This window comes from Manduca sexta, chromosome 25 (genome assembly GCF_014839805.1).
Source record: "Manduca sexta isolate Smith_Timp_Sample1 chromosome 25, JHU_Msex_v1.0, whole genome shotgun sequence".
Classification (NCBI taxonomy): Eukaryota; Metazoa; Arthropoda; class Insecta; order Lepidoptera; family Sphingidae; genus Manduca; species Manduca sexta.
The window spans coordinates 5,497,110-5,510,813 of record NC_051139.1 but is presented as its reverse complement, the minus strand read 5'-3'; the positions used below and the strand labels follow the sequence as shown (position 1 = coordinate 5,510,813).

The 13,704-nt window shown below is 33.9% G+C and overlaps 1 protein-coding gene across 1 annotated transcript; it reads left to right on the top strand.

Moving 5' to 3' along the window:
- Positions 1-6,705: 6,705 nt before the first annotated feature.
- On the top strand, positions 6,706-13,113 carry LOC115446791 (odorant receptor 2a). The gene is made up of 5 exons (XM_030173589.2): positions 6,706-7,554; positions 8,073-8,172; positions 12,278-12,379; positions 12,669-12,824; positions 12,910-13,113. Exons 1-5 carry the CDS (start codon positions 6,785-6,787, stop codon positions 12,967-12,969), a joined length of 1,188 nt encoding a protein of 395 aa, XP_030029449.2. The 5' UTR covers positions 6,706-6,784; the 3' UTR covers positions 12,970-13,113.
- The last annotated feature ends 591 nt before the right edge of the window (positions 13,114-13,704 follow it).

The following is a 13,704-nucleotide window of genomic DNA, read 5'->3' as shown; positions in this document are numbered from 1 at the left end:
CGTTAGCCTAGTTGGATGTGGAACGAACTGCCAAGACGAATGTCCGCAGGTTCAAATCCCAAGGGCACACACCTCTGACTTTTCTAGGATAATGTGTGTATTCTTTGTGAATTTATCGTTCGCTTTAACGGTGAAGGAAAACATCGTGAGGAAACCTGCACATCTGAGAAATTCTCAATAGGAGTTTCGAAGGTGTGTGAAGTCTACCAATCCGCACTAGGCCAACGTGGTGGACCAAGGCCTAATCCTTCTCCGTAGTAGAGGAGGCCCATGGTCAGCAGTGGGCAAGTATATAATACAGGGCTGATATTATTATTTATTATTATACAATCTCAAACAGAATTTTCGTATTTGCCCTTTGAATCAGAACAAACGAAAGATCGTTTGTTTATATACGTTATTAATGATAAAACAATGTTTTTCATTCAAGCATTGTCTTTGTAATTAATGTGCGTTGTCAATTAAACTCTGTTTTTGCACATTCATTAATTTGCGTTTCGCTTTTTGTATGTATCTTTGTGATGTTTTGAAGTTTGAACATAATATTTACGTTATTGTAGCGCTCGTGATGGAGAAAATGTACTAAAACAACTTGGAAAGTGAACGCGATTGGTAACAAGGATTTTAAGCCGTTAATTCCGTCTTTAATACGTAAATTCTCAACTACAGAAACATCTAAGCTTGGCTGTTTCTACTGGTTACAAGCATTAGTTCAGTGTTGTATATTAGAGAAATACAATAACAACTCTATAAAGAAATTCTATAAAGAAATTAGAAAAAGACATGTTTATTTTCTAAAGATATTTTTTTTACGTCGTGTCATTTACTGTTTATGCTTCAGACTACTGTGAACAAAATTGTATGCGGGTAACGTTCCTACCTCTATAGACAGTGGATGTAAAAATGCGATACATACCTACTTACATTTTACTTGCTCTTATATCATTCTACTGATGTCAGTAGAACATGGTTTTTGTTGCAGAAAAGATTTCGCTTATTTTTAATACCAGCTCTCTTCAACGCCTTCTGAGGGATCCTGTCCTGGGCAAAATATGGAAAAACATATACAAAATCCTCTTTTCATTGAAAACAAGCGCTGCAGTATTACATAGGTGTTATTGCAGTATATAGCTGAATGACAGGCGAATTGTTGATGCAATAAATGCTTATGTTATTTAGGATTTCGTGTTTTTAATTTTTTTTGTTCCAACAATAAACTTCATTCTTTTATTTCTGCCATTCCACAGCCAAAAGAGAGAATATATTAATTGGAAAGCATCTCTTAAAACGAATAAATGTGAAATACGCAAATGAAAAATTTAAACCTTGTCTACAAATCGTAGTTAAAATTACAAATTGTTGAAACATTTATTATGGTAAGCCGAATTCCCGGCCGCCGTTCTGGATTAATCACAATCTATGGACTGTTTAAAAATTCAAATCATCTGTTCTACGTGGCAACTTTCTCAATTCAGAAACAGACCGATTTATATTTAAAATTTAAGCATCTCTTCAACGGGATTTGGTGAGATGAACGGGGTTACTTACAAACTTAAGATCTTATACAATGTAATTTCCTAAGAAATAGCTTAGTTATGTAAGCGTAGGTTTCATCTGTATGGATTTTTACGTTAATGAGTTGAAGAACACGTTCATTAATAGAGGGATTTATAAGTCCATGTACTTATGATGAAAATGCTGTAATCTTAAGTTGGAATGTATGTTGCTTGGAGCCCACGATATAACAGTTAATTGTAGAATAAAGAAAGGCGGTCATTTTTAGTAATTTATTTTCAATGCTATGCTTACAACAATATACCACTTCTTAAAACTTAACAAGAACCGGTCCCTGTGGCGCTCAATGGGGGAGGCCTATGTCCAGCAGTGGATGATTCCCGGCTGAAATGAATGAATGAAATAAAACTTAAATATTGGCACACATAATTTGTACTCTATAAAATTCAGAATAATTATAATTTACATTACAAAAAATATTTATTGATGCTTTTATGTGTTTTTTTTAGTCTACGTGCGTCTGAATGAACGATACGTGAGTGTCGAACAAAACAATAGAAGGTTAGAAATAACCATAGAGAGGGATGATCCGCGCTCAGTAACGAACCCCTGGAGGCGTGTTTTATCCGCTGAATAAAAATAACATCCGGTAAACACAGGTACACAATCAGGCTGAATGCGCTGTTCGGAAGTCCCACGCTTTTAGATTTTGTTCGAGAATAAAACATCAGTATTTTGTGAAGGGCGGATTTTAATTTTTGAATTTTAGGTTTTGACGTTGCTTCGTAAAAGTCGGCTTTAAAATGTAAGTAGTGAAATTGTGTCATGGATTTACGGAAATGATGCAGACTGCGAATTTCAAATGCAACTGAAACGCATAGTAAAAGCGATGCAACTGAACATTTAGCAGTGGACGTTTAGCTATGATGATATGAGCGAGCTGCAAATGCGAAGAGAACGCGCGTTGTAGATGTGTACAAAATACGCCGCGCCGTGTGCATTTGCCCTTACAAATACTAATTTCCTTTAAATAATTTAGATATATATTTTTTTAGTTTTATAATAAAATTTATTCAGGTGTTTTTTCTTACACATTACTTAGTTCTTTGTACTAAGACAAAAAATATACAGCAAAGGTTTAAATTACTTCGCATTATACGTGCATATGACAAAGAGAATACAGAATTATTACAAGTTTATTTCTAATTGTACTTAAGTATACATTAACCGGTAGTTTTCTTCACAAAGAAAGCATACTATATGAGGAATAAACATTTTGTCCTTGTTTTTTTTAGCTGTAATATTGAGTTTAATTGTTCATTGTAGCGTCTCCAAATTAATTTTATAATACTTTCTCGACGTGTTTTTAAGTATTTAAAAGACAATGAATACATTTATACGTTATATTATTTCTTATTATACGATATATCGAAGGTATAGTGCTAAAACCCAATAAGTGCCAAAAAATCAAAAATCGTTTTATTGGTCTATCTTAATGAGTTTTTGACGCTCTTTCCATTGGTCTAATCCAATAAGCGGAATTCACAGTATAAAGCGAATTTCTTGGTGTAAAAACCCAATAAAATGACCACCTTACGCCATTACTAATAAACTAAAACACTATAAAGTGAGTTAACTAGATAAATCATATTTTTTAGTTTACGCTTAAAGCAGATATAGCTATTTATGGGTTTTTAATGTCCAATTATTTCCACTCAAATTACCAACGACATAAAGGTAAAATCCATTATTAAATATTTAAAGGGATTTACCTCTAATTCCCTATATAAGAAAACAAACTAAACCAAAGGTTAAAACAAAATAAATGTGTTTTTTGGGTTTTATTTTTTGATTTTATTTCAAAAGATATGAGTTATGTTGAGTTATATGGTATTTGTTTACTTTGTTAACTTACTTTCTTCAAATTATGTTTGGGGAAGAACCCAATAAATCAAATTCCTAGCGCTATTGTGAACAATTTGTGACGAGCATCACACACGCGCACGTAGCCCGTGAGTTTTGTTTTTAATTAATCTCAATTTACTGCTAATTATTTGTGTTAAGCACTACTGTGGGTGATCGAGGAAGGAAATTTGTACAACTAGATTGTATTAGGACGCTGATATCAGATAAATTCTCATTTTATGAGTACTTTTTCATATATACCGAGTTACTCAACTATAATTGCTCTATCCATGAACAATACCTGTATAAGCTATTTAATAAAATTAAATCACAATTAATTATTATACTGTATAAATATGTAACATTTGATCAAAATACGAAAAATCCGACTCGAAAGAAAAGTTTTAAGAAGAGTATGGAAACCATTTAAAACGAAAAAAAAAATGTTAAGCATAGAAAGATACAGATAAAGTTTGCGCTAATATAGAAAACTCATTTACGTCTATCCTATGGATGATATGATATTGTAACTTTAACTTTGCGGATGAACAACACCTCAGTGTCCCCCGTGACCATGAAGCCTGCAAAGTCTTCGAAACGTCGGGAGAAAACTAAAATATAAAAAACCGCGATAGTATCCGAAAAGTAGTTTAATTTCAACAGTTTAGTACATCCATAAAGACAAATACCCCATTACAATATTTGCGGCCATTCAACATACATTTGCGCAAAAACGCCAAAACTATCTCAACAGCATTCAACATTAAATTTATGAGTAAATATTTATGTTCGCGGCACCAGCTGTAAGTATTTGATTGCGACCGAAGCAGCGGGGTGAACTAGCATCATAAATGCGCACAAATCTGAATCACATATATCATTTTATACTATAGGTATATTTTTAGTCGTATATGATTATAAAATTGCTCGCTATATACATTAACATTACCTATATCAGATTTTTGTTAAAATACATTTTTTTATTGTTTTGAATGACGGGACGAGCTTGCTGTTCGCCTGATGGTAAGCGATACGACCCATAAATAGCAGAAACACCATCCAACAACTTGAATTACAAATTATTGTTTGATATTTCACTGCGCTCGCCATCCTGAGACATGAGAAGTTAAGTCTTATAATGTCCAGTAGTTACACTGGACGTGTCCTTCAAACCGGAACACAACAGTGAAGTACACTGCTGCTTGGCGGCAGAAATAGACATTGCGGTGGTACCTACCCAGGTGGAGTCTCACATATGAGAGTCCTATTACCCGTAGAAATATTACAATATTACAATAAATATATTTTACGGATTTTTTTGCGATTTTGTTTAATTTTTTCTTCTGAAACTTTGAAATGAGCAGCCTGTATGGCCACGGGGTAAAGTAATGTTAATAAAATTTCAAACATTCGCATTTCGCGTATATAAAATCATTGTTTTGATTATATTCTTTGACTATGTTTTTTCAAACTCAGAATTTAAAATTAATTACTTCGTACTAATAATAATGCAATTTTGCCCAAAGTTTCATGGATATTCAAAGCCCCTGGTATTTCTATAAACTTGTTTGTCAAATAGTAAACGAGACAGGCACAATTTCAGTTACGTGTTAAAATAATAATTCGCATATAAACTTTTTTAAAACTACCTTCTAATTCTATTTTCAAACAACGACAAAAAAAAAGAAACAATAAAACTCGCCAATCTAAAATTAGCACAACGAAGAGGAAATCAAGTTCGGCAGCAGTCATTGTTCTGTGACAAATGAAAGGCTTAAGGTATCCCCGAGCCATTTTTCCCTAGGAAGTGCCTAGCGAGGCTGTTAATTAGAACAGATTCCTGGACCATTTAGCGGCTGTACGGGCGTCACCTTCACTAATTGCATCTCATTTAAAAATGCGGTCCCCTCAATTAACCTACATCCATTTGCATTGCGTCTTTATAAATAGGCATTCCACTACAATATTCTCTGAGGAAGAATTAATATTCTTTAGTTTATATTTGACTGATGATGATTGATAAACATATACTAATTTATTTACAGTAATGTAATACTTACATCCTGGAAGACTGCTTCGGTGGCATAGTTGTAATGCGTACGTGGTACGAGTATGACTATGGCGCTGAGGTTCTGGATTCAAATCCCGGGTCGGGCCAAAAAGAATTGTTACTAGGTTTTTCCACTTTAAAAATTACTCAGTCCCAGATTGGAGTCAGGAAGTTGGCGGCGTGATACCCCCGTGCCTTACAAAGCATGGTAAGCTGTTGGCGCCTGATCTTTCTCCATTCAAGTCGGATTACCGTCTCGCAGGACTATGAGAATGAAGGAACAGAGAGTTCACCTGTGTATTGCGCACACACTTGTACACTATAATATCTCCTGGCTGATCTTCGTTGAGATTGGTTGCCGTGGCCGAAATTCGGATAATAAAGATTTATATCCTGGCAAAAAAGCAATTAGTGCAGCTCTGGTTATCCTACGCTCTGAATAGGTAACGAAAGCAAGCGGAAAATGTAACATGTTTTATGCAAATATTTACCGCGCAGCCTTATAATTGTAGCTAAGCAGCAAGAATCTACGTAGATTTCTAAGATTTCTATAGAGTCGCGACTATTTTGCGAGGTCCTCACATATTTTTTTATTTGTGTAGGACAAAGACAAAAGACAGTTATAATTTTAGCAATGTACACTGTATAGTGGAGAATAGTCCATGTAACGCGATTCCTGTCGACTTCCCTTTAGTAGGTAATTTATGTAAAACCTAATTACTAAGAAAGGTTTGCAGACCGCATTTATCCATATTATTAGTGCTTATATGTTGTGCCGGATTTCCTTTCGAAAAATTTCACCCTTCGCCATTAGCAGTGTATCTATTTGAGTATTCTCACCAGTTTCGCTTTTTATTTTAAAAATATTTGTCGTTGACACGATACATGTCAGAGATGCACAATGTTAGTATTGTATTATAGAATTTCATGAATAGTGCATAATTTTTTAACATTTATACATGGTGGAAGATATGTATGCTAAAATTAATTTATTTTTAGCGTTTTTTTTCTGTTCGTAGAGCCACCTTCTATAGAATTCTCTTTGCCCATGTACTACATTCTAATCATAATATAATTGTTAAGTTTGAAGTACAAAGCAAGTAAGTAAGAACAATGTATCATCATATGTTTTTTCCCAGTAATTATAAAAAATATGGAAAACTATTTGTTTGACAGTGTAAAGCATATAAAAGCACTACGCGGACTAAGGTCCGTGTAGTGCGTTTTCAGTTTAATTTGCGTGTTCAGTTTAATCCAAGTATTGTGTAATATAATAGAAAAAAACTCCAGTCAGAGAAAAAATACCCAATAGTTATGGAGTTTCATCAAATTGATTGCTTTGCGATTAATATGAAATTTTTCAAATTACTTGGTATTTGTATAAGAAATTACCCATTTCGTTTTTACAACGTTTATTCAATAATGTTAATATTTACTTTCATTATCTTCTACGATTTATTATGCACGATAAATTTGTTATACTTGCCGGTGCAGTTGGACCTCATTATCGAGGAACTAGTTTTTTATTTCACGGAGTTGGCCGCAATTTCTAAAGTGCTAACATTTGTATTTTTTCGTGACAAACTTGCTAAAATTTTGGACGCTTTAGAAGATCCAATGTTTCAAGCGGCTAATGGGAGAGAACAAAAAATTATAGATGGAGCTAAAAGATTTAATAAGCGATATTGGAAAATTGTAGCAACAGTCTCGTTAACTTCACATGCAACGCATATTTTGTCTCCGATTGTAGAGCATCTGTTTCTATCAGTACCATTACAACTACCTACATGCCGTTATTCCTTTTTATCTGAAAATACAATTCAGCAATTTATTTATCCATTATATTTATATCAAACACTTGGTATGCACTGTCATTTGTGGTTCAATGCCAACATTGATTCATTCTTTTTGGGATTGATGATACTGATAATAGCGCAGCTACAAATTCTTGATTTGAGATTAAGAACAGTAACTGATGTTAAGAAAAATGATGATATTGGACAAGCAAACACTTCGGAAGCTAGAGCCAATTATTCCCTAACACAGTTGAACAAATGTATTGTTCATTTCGATGAAGTAGGAAAGTAAGTATTTACAGCCTAAACTAATATGTGTCACATCTTCCCCGAGGGAATTCTTGTCCGCTCGGTCTTCACACCGAATGCACATCCATGCACGGGGGAACATTATGCCGCGACTCTAGGCACATAGTGTAATTTGTATACCTCTTGGTTGCCAAATACACATTGAGGCCTATAAGGGTTCGCGAACATCTCCCCTCCCTCTCCCTTCCAACCATCCTAACAAAGCTCCTCCTCCTTCCTCTTGTCTTCCTTCCCTCTATCTCCTCCCTTCTTCCTCCCGAGCCCCGTGATCGAATAGCTGTGGATTGCCAGCATACTGTCCGCTGGCACCCTCAGTGATAGCGGTAGGACCCATCAAATTTTCATTGGAGCTGCCGCGGTTGCTAAGCCGGGGGATCGCTTGTACACCGTTAGCAGGGTACCCCCGATGATAACCACGGCAGTTCCCAAAAAAAAAAAATGTATATGTCACAGTAATGGTAAGCACCTACCCAATTATGTAATTTTTATTATTGCAGGTTTTGCGGTCTAGTGGAAGATACTTTCAGCATGACACTATTTATGCAGTTCAGCATGTCATCGTGTATTCTTTGTGTTGTACTTTTTAGATTTACACTCGTAAGTATTTTTATTTACATTTGCACGGTACAGGTCCATTTATTCCGGCACCAGAGAAACAATTGTACCTGGGTCGTTTCAAAATTTGGGGCCAAAAAAGTAGCATTTTCAAGAATTTAAACTTTTTAAATTTTTCCATATTTTTTATATTTAGGTTGGTTCAGAATAAAAAATACTTCATAACAATCAAGTCGATTACTTCTTTATTTTAATAATACGCAAAAATCAACAATTTCAGTGACACAAATGAATCACATAATTTGCCTAATGATATTTTGTGATATACTGTTGAGATACTTGGTTACACTAATGATAATGCATGATTTTGGAAAACAATCATGACAGCTATTTGAAACAAATATAGTTGAAAGTAAATAAAATATTGTAGATTTAACATAATCATCGATCATCAATATTTTACTAAATATGACCGCACTCATAGACGTCATTTTGTCTTCCAGCCTTATTTTGATATAAGATGAGTTAGTTGAATACCTTAACGGTATAAGAGACTTAAAAGGTGATGTCTAGGAGGCGGGGGAATGAAATGAAATAATTTAATTTTGACATAATTAACTAGATACGTACTAATCATTGGTCATTGGATGGTAATTTTAATTTTTAGTCTTTATGATTGATCACTTCTTTAGGAACTAACAATTAAAAATATCAACAATCAAATTTACAAAAACAAAATAATATTAATCAGACATAGAATCATTCTCATCTTTGGACTTTCCAATAAATTTAAGAAATTCCTTCTCATGTCTCAATGCTTTAGTGTAATCACCTACAAAAGATTGATTTGACCAGGAACGTCTAATGCTGCGAAGGCTCGTAGTTTGTGAAGTTGAAGCTATAACCTGCTGATTACCATAGCTAATTGTAATATCGTTGAGTATTCGTATTTTTTTGTTTTCGGGCACTATATTGACATTATGTATTACAGATTCAGTTGGAGTTTTATACATTTTAAAAAAACGTATGTGTTTATTATGTATATAAGCAAAATTTAAGCATTCAAAGCAGCTCTGTTTTCTGAATTCCAAATAAGTAGAATCAGACGACCAGACAACCTAAAAGGAAAATTATATTTAAATTAAAATATTTCAAAATCAAATCATGTAGCATTAAACATAAAATAATTGTTAAAAAATCACCTGATGAACTCCCATAGTGCCTTTGAAAGTAGCAATATCTTTGGGCAGCATCAAATCTTTTATTTTAATTTCGTCTTCCTCGACAATTTCAATTTCGACTATAAATGCATCAAAAGTTCCAATATCCTGCTTACAATTAACTTGATAATCAGCAGTTCTCTTTATTACTACGCCGATGCCGTCGGGAGCACCTTTTCCGTGCCCAACTTCTTGATAATTCCAAGTGACAAGGCTTAATTGGGGGAAATCATTCTTTAGTTGCGTTAAAATATAAAAAATATATTTATTTCGGTACTGGATAGAAGGGCTATCTGTTAAAATGTGGATACGATTAATTTGTGGCAATTCATTGGTAACAAATTTTATTAAATGGTCTAAATGAGCCCACACCGCCGCTGCATCGTGACGTGTGCACTGACTAACTGTGCAAAGAGAATAGGCTTCCGTCGCATGCACCTTTCTTTTTAAATATACAACCGCCGTGTGAAGGCACACTTGACCACGACTGCCCCCAAAGTGCATGCTCTGAACTTCCTCGGCATATTTGTAGGCATAATTTTCAGAAAAATCCATATGAATCAATGATTCGTTTCTATTCAGTGATTCCTTCAAGCGTTTTATTGTAGCGTACTGGTTAACAATATTACTTGTATGCGATAAAAATTTAGACAATGCGTTCTCCAGTTTTATTATCAAATTACGTGGGTCTGCCGTCTTAAGTTTCTTCTTTATTATTTTTATATCTTTGCTAACTACTCTCTTTGTATCTCTTTCCCATTCCATGTATTGTATATCTTGATCATTCCTGAATTCTTTATATACTACCATCTTATCTTTACAATTATTGCATTTGCGGTTAAGGCAATCTACATTATATTTATCACAACAGACTTGCATTATCAAATTCTGGCTGTCTTTTACATCAATAATGTTATTTTTATTTAGTGCTGATATAAGTTAAAATTTGTGTGCAATGTACAGGCACATGTATCACGATCGTCAACTGGAAGAGAAACCCAAAAGGGCCTAAGTTTTGTGAATGTGGTGTAACTAATTTTAATGTTGGTGTTTTCTGCTAAAAATTTCTTATGTAAATTTTTCATCGAATCTAAAAGATATTGTATTTGTTTGACTTTTCCATATTTTTTTTTATATTGTTTCTTACCGGAAGTAATCCGGCTATTTATATAATCTTCATAAAAGTTTTCTACCAATTTTTGAACATTGAACCCCTTATTTTGTATTTCTTTCGTAAGGCGTTATCTAAGGCACACTTTACGAAGATCTGTGGAAAGTTTAAAATGTTTAAATTTTTTTTTATCAATTAAATTTGTAATTGCACGTTTTTCATTTCTACTTGTGGTTGTCGCAAATTTTTGTATTATCTGTTCACTTAAAAGTTTGTCAAATAACTGTTTTTTGTCTGTTTCCTTATTTTCAATTTTATTGCTTGTTAGTCTAGATAGTTTAAATATTTGTCTTTGTAAAACTTTAATTTTGGCTTTGTATCTGTTTAGCAATAGTATAAAACTTTGTTTTTGTTTTTTATGTTGCATTTTTATTTTCTGAATCTTTTTCATCAGTTTTAATTCCATGTTACTTGGATTAGACTTCTTTTCTTGTTCTGCTAAATTTAACGGATCTTCACTGAGGATATCTTGCACATCTTCATTATCTGCTTCTCTAACCGTAACTGTATCTATGATTTTTTGGCTTACTTTCTTTTTATAATACTTACTAGCGCTCTCCTTCCATTTCCTTCTTTGAATCCGTTGTTCCCGTGGACTCATTTCGTTAATGCTTTTAATTTTTTTACTTTCCTCTCTTTTCAAGTAGTTTTTTCTCTTTTTTTCATGTTCAGCGGCATATAGCTCAGAATTATTTTTAATTTCTTTATATTTCGGCCTTCTAGCTACTCTTCGTCTTTCTAACTCTTCCTCGCTCTTTTGTTTCTTCGGTTTAGTCATTGTTAATAATCAATATTTTCCCTAGAAAGTAAAAAAAATACATAAGTTCGTAATTTTTATCATTTGTACGTCGTTTCATATCATTCGTGTGACTTGTGAAACGACATAAATGAGAGGGACACGAATGAATTTATTGAAGATTTTTAAATTTACCAGGCAAACAGAAAATTCTAGAATATGACCTAATATTGAAATCGAAATATGCACTTGGCACTTATCTAAGTAAATAAGATAAAAATAAAACAATAAAACACAATATGCCGCCAAACACTAATGATGTGATTTTTGTAAAAGTTTCAAAATCTTACCTGCAATTCGGTTTTTTTCTTAAAATAATGACGTACACGACTGCACAACAAGCTCGTTAGGGGCCGACTGAGTACCCACGGATCGCGCGGGGTAAGGAGCGCGGTGGAAGGGGGTAGCCAGCGGGTCTATTGCGCATTTAATGACGGCGACACAAATGAAAATTTAAAAACGAACTTTTTTAATAAGCTTTGGAATCGTATTGTTTTTATTTTTAAAAATGTCTCAATATCCAAATATTTTTCTCTTTGAGTTATATTATACACGAAATTAATAACATTCCAATTTCCATCACGCATTATTGAAATAAAAAGTAAACAAGATAGAATTTGAATTTGGAATCAGTGATACGAATGAGATTTGGGCTAGTTTTATAGGAATAACTTCTAATTTTTCAGTATTCATGAAGATGTTGTAATGGGACAACGCGCGTATCGTGAAGGCAACTGAGTTACAGTACTTTGATTTATGATAACATTAAGGCTACAAAAATTAAATCAAATATTTTGGTTTTGGCCCCAAATTTGGAAACGACCCACCTACACTCTGTCATCTGTTTTTAATATAAATATAAAGTATTTACTCTATCATTTTACTTTTTTTGTGGGCCCAATTTGAAAGTTTCTGTTTTATAATTCAGATTTATAAGTAGATTTTGTTTTTGTTTCATAGCCGGCGCCATTCGAGTACTATATATTTCTTGGGACGTATATGTGTGTTATGATCAGTTTCATATTTGTGCCGTGCTGGTTTGGGACACGCGTTATGGAGCTGGTAAATTTTTCTCAATTTTTAGTAAGAAAAGAAAGCGCTAAACCTACGCTGTACTCATTTGATTGCTTCGCCTAGGGACAACAGCTTATTATAATGTATTTACATTATCTAAAATTATCCAGTTCGACCCCTAACTTATTTTGCCGCTGCAATTTAACTAAACATCAGACTACCCGTGTCGCATCCTAAAATATCAAAAGTACTTTATTTAGAATTCTTTCCCAGCCATTGCATTTTCTTGTCCTGTTTGTTTTGTAAAATATTGCGATATGCTGTTTCAATGTTTCAGAGTGTGCTTTTGTGCTCGTCTGTATACGAATGTGATTGGACAGCAATGCCGAAAAAATTCAAGAGCAATTTACAACTTTTTGTTGAAAGGGCAAAAAGACCACTGACTATAACAGGTGGAAAGATGTTTATGCTTTCACTAACCACTTTTACATCTGTAAGTTGCTTTAAGATATTTTTATGTAATTTATGTACTTTTTCCAAAAAATATCTTATATGAAAAGTAAATACTTTTGTTACAGATAATGAACTCATCATATTCTTTTTTTACGTTGCTACGAAATGTACAGACTCATGACTAAGATTTGACTTAATTAGTTTTTATTATTTCAAATTATTCACTTGTGATTCTTTATCTTCTATCATTACCGGCACATTTTGTAACTTTAATTGTATATTTTATTTAAATTTGTCATTAAAACTACGATTAAACAATTAAACTGTCACGTATGTTTGAATGCTAACCTTGGTGTTGGCGCCGTAGTTTAATAAGCTCTATGCGGCCCGCTGTTCTGCCGCACCGCGGGCTGCGCCGTGACGCGTCAATCAACGGGCCGCACCGACGACCTTGCAGTCGACGCGGCAATTTGAAACGACGAATCACCGTCGCTTCGCGGGCGTCGGTTGAGCCGACGCGCACACAAGATTGGCGGACCGGTGATGGCCAATGGAACTGAGCGTCGGCGCGTCGGGTGTGAGGAACGGCCGGGAACCCCCGCAGCAGCGTCTCTTTGGCAGCCGACAACGGTCACTAATACAATGCACAATTATTGTAAATTCAAATTCAAATAAACTTTATTTTTATTTTCAAGACGAACTATCATTCCCCATCACTTGGTAATTAAGAAAATTCAACGAAAATAAACGTATAGACTTTATTAACTAATTTACTCGCGAGTCAAGATAACTTTGGAACTTGGTATAATTAAGTTAATTAATATAAGGTACATGAGTTACGAACATTGGATTAATGTACCTATGTTGAAAGCAAAGATGATTACCTACTACTTTTGATTAATTGAAATTGAATATTCTAT